The sequence below is a fragment of the Aethina tumida genome, chromosome 3 (genome assembly GCF_024364675.1).
Source record: "Aethina tumida isolate Nest 87 chromosome 3, icAetTumi1.1, whole genome shotgun sequence".
Lineage (NCBI taxonomy): Eukaryota > Metazoa > Arthropoda > Insecta > Coleoptera > Nitidulidae > Aethina > Aethina tumida.
The window spans coordinates 15,626,509-15,645,484 of NC_065437.1; the positions used below are offsets into that span (position 1 = coordinate 15,626,509).

General features: G+C 30.0%; 1 protein-coding gene across 1 annotated transcript in view; it reads right to left on the minus strand.

The window, feature by feature from the left end:
• Positions 1 to 18,976, minus strand: part of LOC109599987 (acid sphingomyelinase-like phosphodiesterase 3b) — a 181,262-nt gene that overhangs the window by 92,233 nt on the left and 70,053 nt on the right. Inside the window, exon 2 of the mRNA XM_049965430.1 lies at positions 10,971 to 11,039. Within this exon, the coding sequence (XP_049821387.1) occupies positions 10,971 to 11,039 (69 nt within the window). The remainder of the gene's footprint in view (positions 1 to 10,970; positions 11,040 to 18,976) is intronic.

An 18,976-nucleotide genomic window follows, 5' to 3' on the forward strand; every position in this document is an offset into this window, starting at 1 on the left:
ATCGAATAGATTTCTTCATGATTTTTATTGTTAATTTTTCTCTATTGTAATTTGTAATAGTTTAAAATAAAATATTTGTTATATGAAAGTATAAAAGGAATTTAAAGTATTTTCCCAAATAAATAAAATCACTAAAATATTAATTATTATATTAAACTTAAATTCAATTAAACAGTTCAATACAAATGATATAAATATGTATATATAATATTAATTTATAATTAAATTTCTGTGTAAATATATGAAATATTTAACTGATAATTATAAATAAAATTAATATAATATAATATTTATTATTATTTAATAATTTGTTGGGCAAGTAATTAACTAAATTAACTAAAAATGTATTCAAAATACAGACAACAAACTATTATAATTTGTTGAGTGCAATCATTTTATCGAATGGATGATCGAAATTTTAGCAAATTGATAAAAATATTGTCATACTATGTACTTATAGCAATTATAAATTGTCATTAAACGTTTTTGGAATAAATTAGTTGAACAAATAATACATTAATTTTCTATTCATCATTTCGATCATCGAATTCACACGTTAATTTACCTGTATAAATTATAATTATAATCCTATTTGACGTATTAAAACGAACTTAAATACTGCATACGAAATGGCAAAAGAGACCAATGAATACAGACATTTAAATTGCAATATTAAGAAATGGGAAAAGGCAAATTGAATTTGGTATAACTCAATCACTCATTTCTAAACTTGAAATTGGTTTGCGGAAACGGATGATTTTCTAAAACAACCCAGCCAAACTCATTACCGGATGGCAAAAGTATTTTTGATATTTTATTAAAACTTCGTAAAAATAGTTTCGTTAAAAATACAGCCGAGCGGTGTTGTGACACGTCGAAAACTAAAAGAAGAAATATGTCTGGAAATACTTTGACGTGCCAGTGTGATATTTATTTGTCCCCAACTCTAATCAATAGTTTGGCAGAGTTGGGTTAATGTTACTGGAAAGGCATCGTAATTCTTATGTTTTTGAGTGTTTTTATTAATTAAAGGACGGCAATTAAATTGAACTTGTTATTTGATTAAAACAACACAATCTATCTAATGAACTTGGGATTTATAGAAGAAAATTTAATTAACTTTAAAATTTCGCGTTGACAGTAAGTCCTAATTTCGCATCATGGTAAACAAAAACAAAGAGAAATTTCGATAACGAATTCGCACTGTTCCGGGACGGGGCCAGAACATTCTTAATAAACTTTAATAATCATTGTTCGTTTAGGGCAGATGTTATTTAGGCTGGAGCGATGCAAAAGCACCGTCGGCTGATAATTAGACTGGAAATGGAGAGGCGTCGACAAGCCCTTTTAACAACCGCCACACGAAACACGAGCTTTGCAACGGTGGATGTTTCAATGTTTAAAATCAACTAAAATTGTGTATCTTTCTGTGGCACCAGTGATAACTAAACTAATTTCAGTAACCGTTTCAATAAATGTATTGTTGATGTTTTCGAATAAAGCTGTGAAATGTTTTATTTGTAGAAGCGACATATTCGCATTGGATTTCGGAAAGTTAAATTAACCTAGAAAATATCAAAATATCCAATATGTCGACATACGGGTAGAGTGACGCGAACGTCTGGGTATTATTTTAGCGTAACACTCGAGAAAGGAACATATTCTAAAACTTATTTCGCAGAAATTGACTTCAAATATATGTTAAATTTACCTTTAAAATGGAGTTACCTTTAAAACTTTCACAGGAACTTTACATGCGACTTTGTGAGCTGGTTTGCTCGTATAAAAGGGTCCTATCAATGGAATCGATAATGTTCAATAGGCAAATTTGGCCCCAAGTAAGTTCATAAATTTAGAAGATCTAGGAATATAACAGGAAGCACTATTCAATTTCCGGTCTGTTTAGTTCGGTCAGTTAAATAACTTGCAAACTGCTTGGATCGCGATAATTTATAATTAATGTCACTACAGGCACCTTAGGTTTACTTTATTCGAAATGGAAGAGGGATCAGCTTAAGGTTAACCCATAAACTGCGTTTCAGATTAGTTGTTGTTTGTTCAAACTGTTAATGATTGATAAACGACGCAGGTAAAATCAACAAAACTAGTACTTAATTATGTTTATGTTTTAATTCCGCAACAAACCCTCAACCCTTAAACCATTTGAATATTTATAGTTCGTTAAACTCGAACAGCTTAGTTGGCAGTTGTCAGTTTATTCTACAATATCATAAAAGGTATCTCTTTAAAATCAGAAAATTTTAAACTGCAGTTTTAGTAAGATTTTACGACACCACTTGTATATCGATTGATCCCGGGATTTCACATAAAGAACTGGCTTTACAAAGCCATACATTTTGAAGTTCACACTACACTCGAGTGTACATCTGAAATTATTTATGAGCATCCTATTCAACGGTCCATACAGGATTCATAAATTCGGAAATATGTTCGGTGCATCAATAAAAGATGTACAGAAATGGTCACTTTATGGTTTTCTAATGATCAATCCTGGACTGCTCAAGGCTATGACCGGAGTGAACAAGTGAAACTCTATTTGTTTAATTCAAACGTAAAAATGCACTTGGCAACAATCCAGGAAAAGTGGATATTGATTTGGACGAAAAACAATTAATCTTTGAAGTAATTATCTTGCACAATGGATGGTTAAACTTGGCTCGAGAAGAATACTGAATTTCATCTTCTTTCCACATTTTTTCCTTCTCTAATTACACCTGTCAGCAAAAACTACTTATTTTCTTTCAAATATTAAGTATTTTTTTATAATAATTGATAAATAGATCTAAAATAAATTTAATTTCTTTTTAAGAATGTTAATAAATTTTAAATTGTATATTATTTTTTTAAATTTAAGTTATATTAAATATTTTATTGTCTTCTAATTATAAATTATATATAATATTATTTGTTTAAATTTAAATTAAATATATTAATATTTTTGATTGCAAGTAATTTAAATCAAATATTTTGTACTTTTTAAATTTAAATTAAATAAACTACTTTTTTAAAATTAATATTATTTTATATTATATAAATTATTTTATATTTATATATATATATTCTTTTTTATAATTTTGTATTAAAAATATTATTGAAGTGAAAACTTCCTTAGCCGTATTGGGCGCTTTTTGGTAGGGGGAAATCTTATGGGTTCGCGTCACCGACATGCTCGTCCTTCTTTTGTTAATAAATTCAGACAAAAGAAAAAAGTTGTTGATTTGGTTGGTAACCTCGGTTACTAGTTAAAATTCTGGAACTAGAGGGTGAGTTACAGCTGTAACTTTTCTTCGTAAGGAATTTTTACATTCAAAGATTAATATATATTATTTATTGCTTAATTTTTACTTAAACCTGGACTATTATAACTGTTACCAATGCGCATTTCGGTAATATTCTGAACAAAAGATAAAAAACTTTTAAGGCGTAGATATTGGTCACAGGTAGCAAAATAGAAGTGTTGATATGTAAAGTTAAAATTTAAAACCATTATAAAAAATAGGCAAAAGCTTTATATATGAAATCGTGGACCGGTTCCTTGAATAAGTAATGCCAAAATCCGTATGAAAATAATTAAATAATATATAAAGTAATATTTTTTTACATATGTTACAATTTTTAGTTTCTATTTAAGTAATATATGTATCCTTATATGAATTTCTAGTTCTAAAATATGGCAATAAAGCAAAATTTTTATATTAACAGTAAACATTTGTACGTGCCCATGTTATTTAAATATACATCTGTTAATGCAATAAAATAACATCGCCATGTAACATGTCAATACCCTTTAAAATATATTCGCAAACATTTCAACTCACGTAGAATAAATGACCAATAAATTCAGTCGTTTTTGTACACAAAACTAATTAAATCGAAGTGGAATTTCGGCAAATAAATCGCACTGATTTTTCTACATATTGTACACAATATTTCTATAAATTTTAATGGAAATCGTGGAACAATTCGCATTTAAAAACATTGGCTTATCGGAACAATTTTTGTTTTAAATTATATTTTATTGCGATTTGAATTAATGCGTTTTAGTTTCAAGCGATTTTTTATTTAAATTTTAATAAATAGGTCATGTCGGCTTCACCTGTTGTTAAACATGAATTTTTAATGGCGATATGTAAAGGAACATGGTGATTAAAACCGCGTGCCTGCAAATTGCCGACAGTTAAATTAAATAAATTGCGGTTATTTATAAGCGCCATGATAAACAGTGTTAATGTATGAGTGGCAACAATAACAATAAAAATTGCACATTGTAGAAATTCTGAGTAGGGAATATCTTCTATAATTATCTGTGCTGTACGTACCAGTTGCTTTAATATCAAAATTATGCAAATACATAAACTCTAGTACCCTAATTTACATTCATTATACGAAAAATCTTTATCAGTTTATATTAAACTTTTGCCTGTGCCAACTTTTGTTTATTAAATTTCCATGTCACGGAACTAGCTTCCTAAATGCTAACCAGCATTATTACGTAAACAATCAGTCGCATATACCTATTAAGCAAATTGTTGGAAAGTCCTTTACTTAACTATGTTGTTACTGTTTTAAATAAATAATATGTTCTATTTGCTGCAGCTTTAAATTAAAACGTTTTATCTTGATTATAAATTTAACGATTTCCTAATAATTGTTTATTACGTATATGAAACACAGCAAAACATTTAATTAAAAATAAAATTCAATTTAATGCATATTTATTTTGCTAAAAGCATTATGTTAATTTACATTAATTAACTTAATAAAAAATTAATTAATTCCAACATCGAAAAGTTAAAATTACAACAAGCTTTTAATAATTAATATTTAAATTAAACACAAAATCGAAGGGCTCTGAATATTTATTTATCTTGTCATCAAATTAAATGTTTTTATTTACTTAACCAGCAAATAACATTTTGGGGTTTGTATAAAAGTTTAATTTTAAGATATTTATTCCCCAATAGGCCGTACGATCCCCGATAACTTTTAGTATCTTTTGATTGAATTTAAACTTATCTCGGCAAGAGGCTTCACCCCCAAGGAATACACTATTTACGAAATAAAAAATTTATAACCTTTCTAATCTTTCCTTGCCCCATGATTTATACGGACTCATTTCAGATTATATCCAAACTGTAAATTTATTATTTATTGTGAATTACAGCCTCGTAATAAATTCCAATTCGGGAATTTTTAACATGTAAAATTTAAGGGAATTTTCTTTTATTATATGATTTATTAATTAAGTTCCAAAATCAGAACTTATCGTGCCTCATCTGTGTTTTGTGGCACAAAACAAAAAAAATCATAATCCGTTAAATTTGCGGCTCCGTCCTCGATCATTCGCATTCCGGGAGCGCGCGACCGAAAAAGCGCCGAAACAAGCAGAAATAACTCGCCGGAATTACGAAAATTATTCACCGCAGTATGAATTACGTTTCGACCGGTCGGCCGTAATTTTATAATGAAACTAAATATTTCGGAATAGCGTACGTGTATGGGTGTGTGTGTGTCGGGGTGTTCGGTACCCGTTTTGGGCCTGTAATCTCGTATCCAATTTGGTGGTTTTCTGGTTTTTAAACACAAGTGTACACCGGTTGCGATGTCATTTCGTTTCGAACGAAATTTCCGCACGTGTAATTAGTTTATTTTAGTTTACTTGTCACGGGGACAAAATTAATTAATGATTTAGCAAAACTATACAATTAAAACATTCGATAGTCATTTAGCTAAATGTTTGTACCGGGTACTAAATAATGGAGGTCAACGGTCGTACATAGAAAAACTCATTATTACTAACTAATTAATGCGTTTAATTCATTTATTTGATTACCCTGAGAACATTTAACATATTTTTTATAATGATAATGATAAAATCGTTTAGAATAAAATGATGGAAAAGGTTAAAAGTAGGAAAAGTTTGAAACATTATCTGCTAAAGAAATTTTAAATATATTTCGATGTGTAGGTTGAACGTTAAAGATTTTATTTTAAAACAAATATTTATAATTAAATTATTTAATTACTTAACATAGATTTATAAGATAAACTAGTCACAATGAAATAGGTATTAATATTTAAATCGACGTCTTGGCAAACGAATCCCTGATGGCCAGGCAATACATTACAATAATCTAAACCTATAGTGTTTCCTTTCATGAATCAGTATGGAGCAAATTTCAGTTTAAAACAAGATATTGCAAGACGACACACTGCCAGAGCTGTTCAAAATGTCTTTGAAGAGCATAATTTGGGGGTTATGGAGTGGCCAGCGAATAGTCCCGATATAAATCCGATAGAACATCTTTGAGACATTCATAAGAAATCTGGAACCCACAAATAACCTTCAAGAATTAGCTCAACTGCTTCAGAGGGAACAATGTAACATACCTCAAGACTTATTTTTTTATATCTTTATTTTGCGACTGTGATGTATGAGGCGGTTTTTCTGTTAATTTTGGGTCGCTAAGACCGAAAATGATGGTCAAAATTTTCTAATATCTAAGATTTTTCAGTTATGATTTTTTTATCAAAAATAATTAAATTCAAAATAAAAGTCATATGATTGTTTCTAGGACTTCAGGGTGGATGTACTAAGTATTATTGTTTCCTGCGTCTTTGTGGTCTTATAGAGAACTCATTCCAGGTGAAGCTAACGTGAAGTATATATCCAATATCATTGATCCCAAAACAGCTTTGTTATCTCCATTACATAGTAAGATCCGAAAACCTTAGGTAACAAATACTTCCTAAACTAAGTTATGCTAAATTTATCGAAATAATATTTAGTTTTTAGAAAATAAAAAAGTAGAAAAATACGAAAAACTTGAACTAGACTAGTTACTTGAGATCTACTGTAAATGCCATTTAATTTTTTATGGATTTTGGATTTGAAATAATAAAAAATTTAGAAGAAAATTAAAATAATGTATATATTGTATAACACAAAATCTATACGTTGAGGAAAGTTTTCAAACTAAAATCCGTAATTAGGATACTTTAAATACTTACTTTAATATGTTATTTCCTTCGTATTTGTTGAGTATAAGTCAACATATCTACAATTTTTCGACTACTTTTGGATAAATTTGTAAAGTAGATGAAATTATACTTTTCATTTCAACAGAAAAATACGAATAATTCTAATTTTCAGCCATTCCATAAGTTGATCATTAATTGAGGATATGTATTTTTTTTTAATTCTACCTACCTAGTAATTTTAATACAAAGTTTTTATATTCATATGATCTTGTTAATGTCACTAGTAACTGAAGTATAAAATATTTATAAAATATGGAAAGCAGAACAAAGTAAACTCATTTTTGATATTAAATTTACCATTTCTATTTGAGCAAACTATGAGGTAGCAGGATTTATTTTTTTATTATTATCACTTCCTTTTAAAAGTTCCAGTAAAACAGTTTAATAAAAAATATAAGAAAAATCAATAATACAATATCAATAGCAATATTCTTAATATAAACATAAATGGACACTGCGTACCATGAAAATAAAGACAATTAATTTAATTAATAAATCCTTTGTTGTGTTTGAGTTTAAATTAAACCTTAATTATTGTAGTGGGAAAAAAGTTAGTTGTCTAAAAGTAATTTGATTTTTAAATTAGTTACTCCGCTATTTACAGTTACGAAAGTTGTGCCTGTTTTTAAATTCGCCAAAATAAATGTATAAATATGGTTTTATTCATTTTACTTTTACGTAATTACTTTCAATTCAGTAATAATTATTGTACAATTTAATTAGAAAAGTAAAAGAAAAAACTGGTAATATTTTTGTTGAATTTCATTCAGTGCTGGAAATAATGCTAAACTTCTGCCTGTTAAATATATATTGCCTTTTCACAAAATTGTATTTATTGGAATTCTGCTTTCGGTTAAAATTATAATATTCGATTTATCCTTTATTTAAGCGTAGTTTAAATATACTTTTTAGAAAATTACATTACCCTACGTGTATTTGTTTAAGCTTTCCCTAATGAATATCTAAATAACCTAGAAATTAATTATTGATCGCTTTTTATTCAGTGCATGTCAGAAAACGTTAGCTGACTTTGGGGCTTTCAACGTTGTATTGATCCCTGCTTTTATTTTTTCATGTAATATTATACACGTTTATAATATTAATTTTTCAATTATTTTCTACAGCACATGAATAAAAAATGTGAAAATTGAGTAACCAATGAAATAATATCATAAATTATGTTTTTGTATAATAATGTAAATATATTTATTAAAAACTACTATGGTTTATATTAATTTAATAATTAATTGCTCATATAAATAAAAATACTCATACAATAGATGAATAATTAATTTTCGTACAAATTATATATAACTATGTACAGGATGTTTTAAATTGGATGATTTTTATTTTTTCATATATATTTTTCATATTTTCGAAGCGGAATTGTTCTACTTTAACTTTGGAGAGTAAGTTTTGGTTGATCTGATATAAATATTTATAATACTTTTTAAATATTTATAATACTTTCTTGTTAACCGATCACAATTTTACAGAACAATGGTTACATTTACCACAACCACCGCCAATCGATAATCGTAAATAATAGAACAAAGCCAAATACAACAGACAACGTTTCTTAAAATGATCGCTAAGAAATCAAAGACCAACAGACTGAAGAAATTTTTAATGTCCCCTTAGTTTGAATAATAAAACCGTCTCCATAGACCATAAACTCGGCTCTACAACAATGTCTGTGCTGAAATGAATTCAGCACGGCGGCTCTTAAGAGTTTAAAACTAACGTAAGGACTTCCAACATAATCCCAAATAGAACATAAAATGGTCTGGTGACCCGAGGGAATAAGGCAACTAACTATTGCCGCTGCAGGCCGTTAAGTAAACTGTGTGGTGATCTCAAAGAGGATGACATTAGACATTGCACAATCGGTGGACTGATGCCGTCGACACGATTTGCATCTCAACTAGCTCGGTCGCACAAACAATGCGAATTAAGTGCCAATAAGAGCGAATGTTAATTAAATATCAATCCCACTGTTCGTGTTCGAACCTATGGTTTGTTGTCGGAAACAGTTAACTTAGTTCAAACATCACGTACTATATTTTTTCATTACTTGACATACATACTTATCGTTGTTTTGTTTCCGTCCAGGTGTAAACTTTCATTCCTAAAACTGTACATTATTTAGTTGAAAAACTGAATTAATATAACTTCTTAGCACCTAAATAAAGTTTTATAAATTTGAGAAAAATAAGACCATAGCTCGTAATTTCAACAGATAAACCAGGACTCCTTAGAAATTTAATACGTTCGTTAAAATATATAGTTTTAATTTTAGGGAATGTGGTAGAACCGATGGTTTATATTAAGGTCCTAAAACAAACATTACACTAAATTTTATTACGCCGCCATAAATTTTAATTAACTTCAAATATCAGACAAATATAACCGTCGCAAAATCAGTTTTTGCTCCAAGGAGATATTTGAGTAAACCTCCCGAATAAGCTACATTTGAATTTAACAGAGTCTCTATTTGCCTCCCCTTAATAATCACTGCAAAGGGTGATTTAGTACACTGCTTGTTGTTTATGGGTTTATAAAACGGCTTAATGTCTTTCAGTTTATTTTCCAGCTTGCCTTCCTTTTGATAATAGCTTAATTGGTTAAAACCTGTAAATGCGGTTCGAGGCTAAAATTTATAACAGTCGTAAAATATACGTTTCAATAAAATTAAATTATCTATAATGTTAATTACAGCAGATTGTCTTTAAGCGTTTAGACATTTTAATTTCTTGTTTATCTCGTCCCCTAAGTTATTGCCTGTTAAATAAAGACCGTTTGTACAATAGTTGTTTAATTCAAGTAATTCAGTATATATATTTTTTAATTTATTTTATTTTAATTTTATTGTCCTTCTTTCTTTATTTCTTATCTTTATGAATCATTTCATTACTGCTATAAATATTATTATTTTTCTATAAAATATTCTATTAACTTAAAATATATCAAAAAATGTTTTTGACATTAAATTTTTACGTTCCTATTTAAGCATTTAACGTCCCATGTTTCACTTTAAGTTTGAAAACACCCTTTAGTAGTGTAGCAGCATAATAAATAAGTTTTATTGGCGTTCGAATAAGACTAATAAAGTGAATATTAGGTCTTGAAACCTTATCTAGTCTAGACAGAAAAGTTTAAATGCGCTTTAGTTATGAGGTTAAATGTACTACAATTCTATTTCATTTTATTTTACTAAAAGGGTTGTTCCATTTCGATTAAAACAAAAACATGAAACGATTTTAAAAATAGTTACTTCCATACGACAAAAATGATTGACGTTCCCTTTGATAAGCATTTCTTATTTTTCGTCTTTCGTTACAAAATTTATTTTTATACCCCAGTAATGTCATTCAAGAGCCTTGAGTCAAGAAGTATTTCCTCACAAAAAGTAATAATTGGGAAAACTTCTCTGTCTAAAAATATCTTTCGATTCAAGCAAAGAACGATGTAACTAAACAAAATTAAGATGGTCATTAGTGAATTAGTGTTGCGGAAGTTCATCAATTCAGAAAGGGTAAAGGCGATTGATCAAAATCCGTGAAGCAGGCATGGCTTTAATATAATTTATATTCCCAACTGGACAAGCATTATTACTTTGCCTATACGCCATAAATTTGGGAATCTTCGGATAATATTCCGAATATGTTAGAAGCACTCCACCGTTCATCCATAAATGTCACGGAGTGAGTTTCAGCGCTCAATGAACTTTAAAATTATTTGTTGGCCAGTTGTGTGAAATGGCTTATTAAAAGTTCAGTTAATAGAAATCTCGAGCTTAGCACGAGGTTCGTCTTATAACTTATATTTATGATACGTGTCCAGGAATTACGATTGGGTGGGATTAAAAGCTTCGACTTTCGGAGTTTGTAGTCGGAAAAAATATTTACCTTTTCGGGCGTCTCCGTGAAAGTTATACCGAGCATCGTAGTGGATGTCGGTGATGTGCCAGAAATAACCTGCAACAAGAATAGTTGATTAAAAAAAAAAAGTTCCGATGCGACGACGGCAATTACTTAATTATTCACGATGATGGTTATTGGGCCACAAATCATTACGCGGCAATATTGCCCAAAATATCGTGAATGAACCGCCGACAATGGATCAAAATGATTAATAGTCATAAGAGAATTGTTTATCCCTGAATGAGTTAATTTAATTTATGGCGTAATATACGATACTAAGTGTGTTAATAGATTTAAAGTTGTCGACATGTTAATGTCGCGTCATTAAATAAACTTACTGGCAACAGAGGTTTACACCAACTTGGGCAATAAGGGGATGTGGCAAGGTAATAACTCTCGGTTGAAAGCTATACGGAGATCATTTACAATTGTCCTCACGCCCCAATATGAATGACGTTTTATTTATTGTTTATCATTTCCCAGCTTCCTTGTCGACGACACTCGTTTTATTTTCGTTGGCTGTTGGAGCCAGATAAAATATGTCACCGGCACTCTAACTAAACCACGCAGTTCTGTACCTCACTATCATCTGCCAATTAATTATTTAGTTAAAATTATTAATACTCACTTAACGAGGTCTAAATATGATTGAAACAGAGGAAAACGGTTTATTCAAATAATCCAATCAGTCCGATTTTGTGTCTGTAACATGTATAACATGCGTGGACCGTTATTCTCTTTGTTTTTACTGGAAACTAGTTCAGGGAAAAATCCCCCTTTATCCTTCCATAAAATCCCTTTAATTAGATTTCTAATTGGACAGCATATGGAGAATTAAGTAATGGACAAGAACGAAGAACGAGTTCTCGTTTACTCTTACCAACATAATTCTTGCATCAACCAAAGTTGTTAAAAAAGTTTTGTGTATTGAAATATTGATCACCACTTTTAAGTAATGTCACATTTAAATTTGCCGTGCAAATAAAACCTACAGCGTACATTTCTACTAAAGCCTGGCTTTTGAAAACAGTTTGAATAATCCGTATCTTTGGGCGTTAGCGCCCATTAAGCGATAGCGTTGAAAAATATCGGCGATAATTAAAAAGATAACAATTACAATTTAATTCTTACGGCCATTGTCATCGATATAATAAATTCGAAGTGAAACGGGCAATATCAGAAAATTGCATTCGGGGGCGCGAATTCAAAACACAATCGGATTTTATGCAATTGATCGTTTATATGAATGGAAAAGGAGATCCCGAACATATAAGGCCATTATTCAAATCGTACAATATGAACCGGTGTTCTTTGTTTGACACCGAAAATACAAATTGAAAAGAAAGACAAGGACAGATTTCGAATTTAGCGGCGCCTGAAATTCTTTCCCGGTCGGATCGCCTCTGGCTAATTTTCAGCGAGAACGTGCACCATAAATCACGACAAATGCACTGTCTGAAACGGGAATAAGGGATTTACATGCAGGACTTGCATATTTTTCTGATTATTGCAGGTGTACGTTCAAAGCATTATAAAGCTTTCGTTAAAATCCTATTTCAAGAGTCAATTTTAAATAAATAGTTTAAATAAATAAATAAATAGACACAACAACAAATAAATACGTAATATTTTTAGCATGCACATTTGGAAAACTGGGCTTTTTAATAGAACAATATAATATATAAGAACAAGCAATTTTGGCATGTAATATATTGACAAAAACTTTGCTGACGTTTTCTCTTCTTACTAGCAGAGAGTCTATAGAATATTATTGCAGTAACAGATTGTGATATTACGAGCAGGGTATACATTGTTTTTATGAAAGCTTCAGTACTTAAGGTATCGTTGTTGAATAGACAAATGTAAATGGGATTCTAGACAATACTGCAATACTCCAATTTACTTCGTCGTCAATACTGTCGACTTTATACTATAGCTTATACAAGTCATTGATGAATAAAACGAATAATAGGGGTCCTAAGCTAGACCCCTGCGGTAAGCCAGAGGATGCAGTGTAAGTGTGAGATCTAAATCTGTATAAATGACGTAAATCTGATTTTTACGATCTATTGATAAACTTTTATCAGGTCATACATAAAACCGTGCTGATTAGAAGAAATTTCATAATGAACACTTTGATAAATGATAGAATATAACACCTGCTTAAATATTTTAGAGAATTTACTTAAATAAAATTATTTATTATCACCTTTTTTGAATACTAAGGAATTCTGCTAGTATTCCGTATATATGGGAAGGTATTAGTTTTCAGGGACAAATTGAAAATTATTTTTAATAGTTTCAAAAATGTAAATTTGCAATCGAAAATCTGATCATCCTCAGCAGTTTTGTTGGCAACAACTTATCGATACTCTTAGTACGTCAGACTCATTCACTTCATTAAGCTGAACACATTGATAATTAAAAAATACACCCTACCAAATTAGTGAGCAAATTGTAACGCTATTATCCCTCATTACTGGAGGTATTCTAGTAATGCCTTGTTTTTTGTGAATGAAATACCAGAAAGACTTGGCATATGCAGCCTCAGAGCGGCGAAGATAATACTGGTAGGATTCTTCAATCATAAAGTTATTAGTTATTATTAGTGTAGTTAGTTATAATGTTTTTTCAATTTCAATAATCTTTAATTTGTGCAGTAAACCATAGTGGGTAAGAAGAGCTAGATACTCTGTTAGAAGTCTGTACAGATGAATCAAGTATACCATAAAGCATTCTAAATTCTGTGATATAATCTTCAATGTCATCAAAATTGGCAAAGTAAGTCCAATCAATTGCAAGAAAATCATTTTATAGAAATAAATTGTGGTTGCTAAAGGGAACACTAGTGGGCGGTGTTTTTTTCAACTTCAAATGAGGGTGAAACCAATCTCCCCTAATAATGGCAATTCGTCACCTTCAATGTTCACATTAGACGATATATTTGTATAAACTAAATCAAGTACTTATCCATCTGCATTGATAACTTTTTTAAACTGTTGTAGATCCAATAGAGCAGTGAAATTATTAAAATGTTACTTTTGTATTAGGCAATCCACTATTAAAAGCCGATAACGCATCAAGAAATTTTTTAATAGCTACTGTTTAATTGCATGGAAATTATAAAATTGCAGCATATGTACAAATTAATAAGTGACTCATTTGGTTAAAGCCGGAAAAACATGTGTGTGCTTCGCATCAAAACAACGCAGACTAGTGATCAAAATACACAATGGAATGTATTGATAGAATTACCTTGTTAATTCCGTTGTTTTTTAATATTCATTCTATTATCCGACAAATCTTTTGTGATGTTACAACTGTACGCGAACATGATATTCATTTTGCTTTACATATCGCCGTTAATTTACATGTGTTACACGACGCGTCCCGAAGGGTTAACAGTAAATAATTACGTTAACTGTATGACCGTAAGCCATTACTATTTACTTTTTAATTTCGCCCTGTCCGACCAAACAAATGTAATTTCATAACTGAAAAAATGTTGATAATTTACCGCAATCTAAGTTAATTATGGAGCTATGATTATTTCACAAATTAAAGCACTAAGATCGATTATACGGTTCATACATTTCATTTAGTAAATGTATTAACCGTATAATGTTCGAAATGCACGTGACTGTTTACGAAATAAATACTTAGTAATTAGACTGTTCGCACTTGTAGTGCTTTTAATATTCCCGATGTTAATTAATACAATTAACAATACCGCGCACACAACACAAGTTAAGCCATTATTACCAGTTATAAGTGTTATCGAAATTAGGTTTTCGTTTTAATTTTGCCTCGAAGTGCATAGTTACGCCGAAACCGCAATACTGCTGAAAACTGGCTGGTTGGCCGTTAAACCGGAAAATACACAAGTTTTAACATATCTAATTTTAAATGGTATGTTCGGAACACACAAAACTTTTGTTCCGGAAACAATTTGCCACTGAAAAGATTTACATATTTCTACCATGACTTGTTTCTGCAGATCATTCACAATAGGTAAACCAATTTGTGAAACTGAAAACTAAAACCACTTCTTCAAGCAATAAACATTTTATCATTTTATTTGAAAACTCTGAGGTATTACAAATTTAATTTCTATCGATAAAATGTATGTATTATCAAGGTCACGATACATGGCAATTTTTTCAATCGACCAATTCCAACCGGCTGTTCAATTAACGATTGAGATCAATCATATGAAAAGTAACTTGAATTAACATTAATGGTATCCAATTATTTTCAGTCGACTGAACACTCAGCTATTCAAATTAGTCTTTAGACGTTAGTCGATTATTGATAACTAATAAAACTAATGCAAACAAACACTAGCCTTATTGACCCGTATCAAAAATTCCATTGATTTCAGTTGACTGATTAGTCGGTTATTCAATGAAATCAATCGTTAGTTCAGTAATCTGTTGCTGAAGTAAGTCGCGTTATTCCCAACTCTACAAATAACACATTCCCAATTATATACATATCAAAGGGATTTCGTAAAAGGGAAATACCAATACACCGGATGTAAAATTACTTTAAAAGGAGAATCAATCATGCAATAATGATTTATAAAACAATTTTAAAATTTTCATTAAATTAATGAATAATTTGGGTAATAAAATTTATTTACATTAATGATTATCATTATAGTTAATTTAATATTGTTGTTTTATACAGTATTATAAAAACTACTATATTTATATTTTATAAAATTTATCATAAATTATTTTTATTTTATATTTGTATTTTGTAATACGACAAGACCATATTCCTTCAAGATCCGTGAATAGCTGTCAAGAGTTCATTTAAACTTATAAAATGTGTATATTGAATTAATTTGTATAAACCAAATCGTCAGAGCTTAGGATATGTGTTTGCTATGGTTTTCATGTTGACATATATATTAAGAGCCTGATTTCTTCAATACATGGAAGTAAATTGTTGTTTAATATATCCCTGTACATACATATTTCTATGAACCGCCCTCATTTTTGTGGCTGATGTTTAACATAATTGTATTTTTTTATAAATTCGACTTATTAGTAAAAATTACTCGCTTCCGTCTACAGTGAATATCCACTACCATACCACTACTCACTTTCACACACTCCTTGAACTAATTTCAATAAGTCCCATTTCTTTCAGGTTAGCTTTGATTTCAGTTAACTATTAGATTTGATTGTTTTTTCAGTTTTCGATTTTCTTTGAATTTTTTTTTGAATAAATTTGTTCGTAACTACCACGTTGCTAGTTTCCTTTTTAATTTTTTTTATAATACAGGAAACTATAGGCTTATTTAGCCCTAAATTCTTAACCATTTCTTCTTGTTTTTCTCGATCTTGGTAACTCTGAACTAAAGTTTTTGTTGTAGTTTCGACCAATGATAAAATAATTAATAAGCCAAAAATAATCAATTTCCAGAGGGTAATGAAAGATCATAAAGTAAAAAGTTTTGTATACTGAAAAATCAACAAGTATGCAATTAAAAAGGAAACAAGAAAAAACAACACAAAAAACAGACATTTTAATGAAATTTTCAGAATAAATGCAACTTATTAAGGTATACAAACGATTACAATTAATTAAAAACTGCATTATTATTATAAGTCGAACAATTTTTATTGTGATGTAACCAAATTAGGTCATTTCATTAAAATTGCTGAACAAATTATTAGTATTTTTTTTTATTAAAACAAGGATATTTATGTATTTTATATGTTTATCTATGTAGACTGCATATTTCAGTTAACAGAGAAATAATTCTAAAGAATAATACATCATTAACACTTGAAAATAATTGAGAGTTAATAATCAAATCGATTTCCACATTTAAACTTGAACAATAGATTTCGTAATTATAATTATCAGCAGATCAATACAGTTTTGCTATTTATATTAGTCAGACTGTGTGAATTAGATTCTGCGAACATTAAAGGTTTAATTTTCGGAGTCTCGCCGCGTTTCCATTGAAAATGTTAATATACGGGCGTATTTTTGATAAAAAGCTTTTCGTTGAACTGATTTAATGTGGCTCAGACACGCTCTCCATCCATCCGGTATGTGTTCGGCAATCGTTCTCTTTGCCGCCGCTTTTCACACTAGTTTGAAACTAAAAACCGCATGGAACAATCATAATTAAAAATGTGTCGAATATTAGATTCGTGTAAATTTTTAACTGTGCATTCACCATTTTTAAGAACAGTGACGCATTCGCCAATTTGAAAAGTTAACGCGCATTCACCATTTTTTGAAGAAAATGCATCCACCTATTTTTAAGTATCGGTCATTTATAAGTAACCGTCACCCCTCTTTTTCTTCCGTAATTTTATGCAACTAATGTAAATAAAAATAACTGAAATCCTTAATTATTTCTTATCTCGTGTCAGCCCCAGCTTTATTAATTGATCATTTTACGTAAGGCATTTCAAAAATGTTCACGTTGTTTCTAAGATCAAACCATTGTAACGTTGCGTGTGTATAATCGGCAGTGTGGGAATTATTCTTTTTTTAAAAAAGTTGTCTAACAATGAAAAAATAGATAACACCCAGTCGGAAATTCCGAATCAACATGAAGACTAATACCTCACATTAATTTCGTCATTATCAATAAAATGTCTGATACATCTACGTGCGGAACTAATAAGTGGAAATTAAGTACCTTCATTTAATTTATAGGAAGGTGTTATCACAAAAATAAATTATAATTATTTCTTGAATTCTTTTTTTTTTGAAGAGGAAAAATCATGTAATATGTTAATTTTATATTGTGTATAAATTATTATTATTACTATTTTGAATAAAATAATAATAATAATAATAATAAGACAATTAATGCATTCGCAAAAATATGCAAACTAGATTACCTTTACACATTAATTAACAAACTTGAAATGTCTAATTAGTTATAAATAGACATCTGTGTTGCGTGATCCACGCATGGTGCATAGATCTATAGAATATGCTGCTAATTTTAAATGAAAGATTTCATGCAATTCATTCATTCAATCTCTTCTAATCTATGCAATGTGTGGTCGAACGTGATTGACAAAAAACAAAAATTGTTTTTAGTTTACAATTGTTGTTTGAAAATTGACGCTTGCATAATCAGTGATGTCCAATCTATAGATCTGATTAGCACACCATTACAGATCTCTTCCATACCACCTCCAAATAGACGAACCATTTTACACGTTCTTCGATTTCTTAATATTATCTATCCTTAAACTCTTTAATTAACAGAACTTCGATCTGAAAGGGATCATAACTTGTAATTAGATTCAAATTACAAAAATTAGAATGTGCTAATTCGAAGAGTGAGAAATTGTCCACATTATTTGTAAATATCACATAACTTTAATTATAAATTTAAAAATGTTATAACGAATAAAAAGTGTTAGTCGTCGTTCGTTTGTAGTTTGGGAGCAAAAAAGCCGAAACCCCGATGAAGACAGATAGTGTCATAAGGTAAAGCAATAAGTTAGAGGAGGTCAATGTGCAGTGTATCCGGTCAAGCGACACAATCGTCGCAAAGCCGTTTCGGCGGCGGTCCCCCCATTTCCGCGTGGATAACTAGAAAATTACATACAAAATCTGCCCCGTTCAAAGGGGGCCAAATATTTCGCAGACCCGTGGATCGACGTGGAATAACATTTTTCTCGGAAGGACCCGATAGCGGCTACTTTGTTTTTAAAGTGCCTTATCGAAACGGAACGCAATTATAAACGATCATCGATCCACGTCCCGCTGAATGCACTCCCCGACGATCTTATTTATCAAAAGAGCTGATAAGGTCCGTTGTAAATGGCGTGCATTAATAGAAATTTACACAATGGGTACAAGTGTTTCTTTTATAACGGTGAAATACCGAGGGTCACGTCAAACAATACGTGCGGAACGCATATATTGTTCAGTTATTATTTTTGTTCCGGAGTAAAAAAAGAAAGGTGAGTAATGTATGGACCATACATTTAACCACCGGA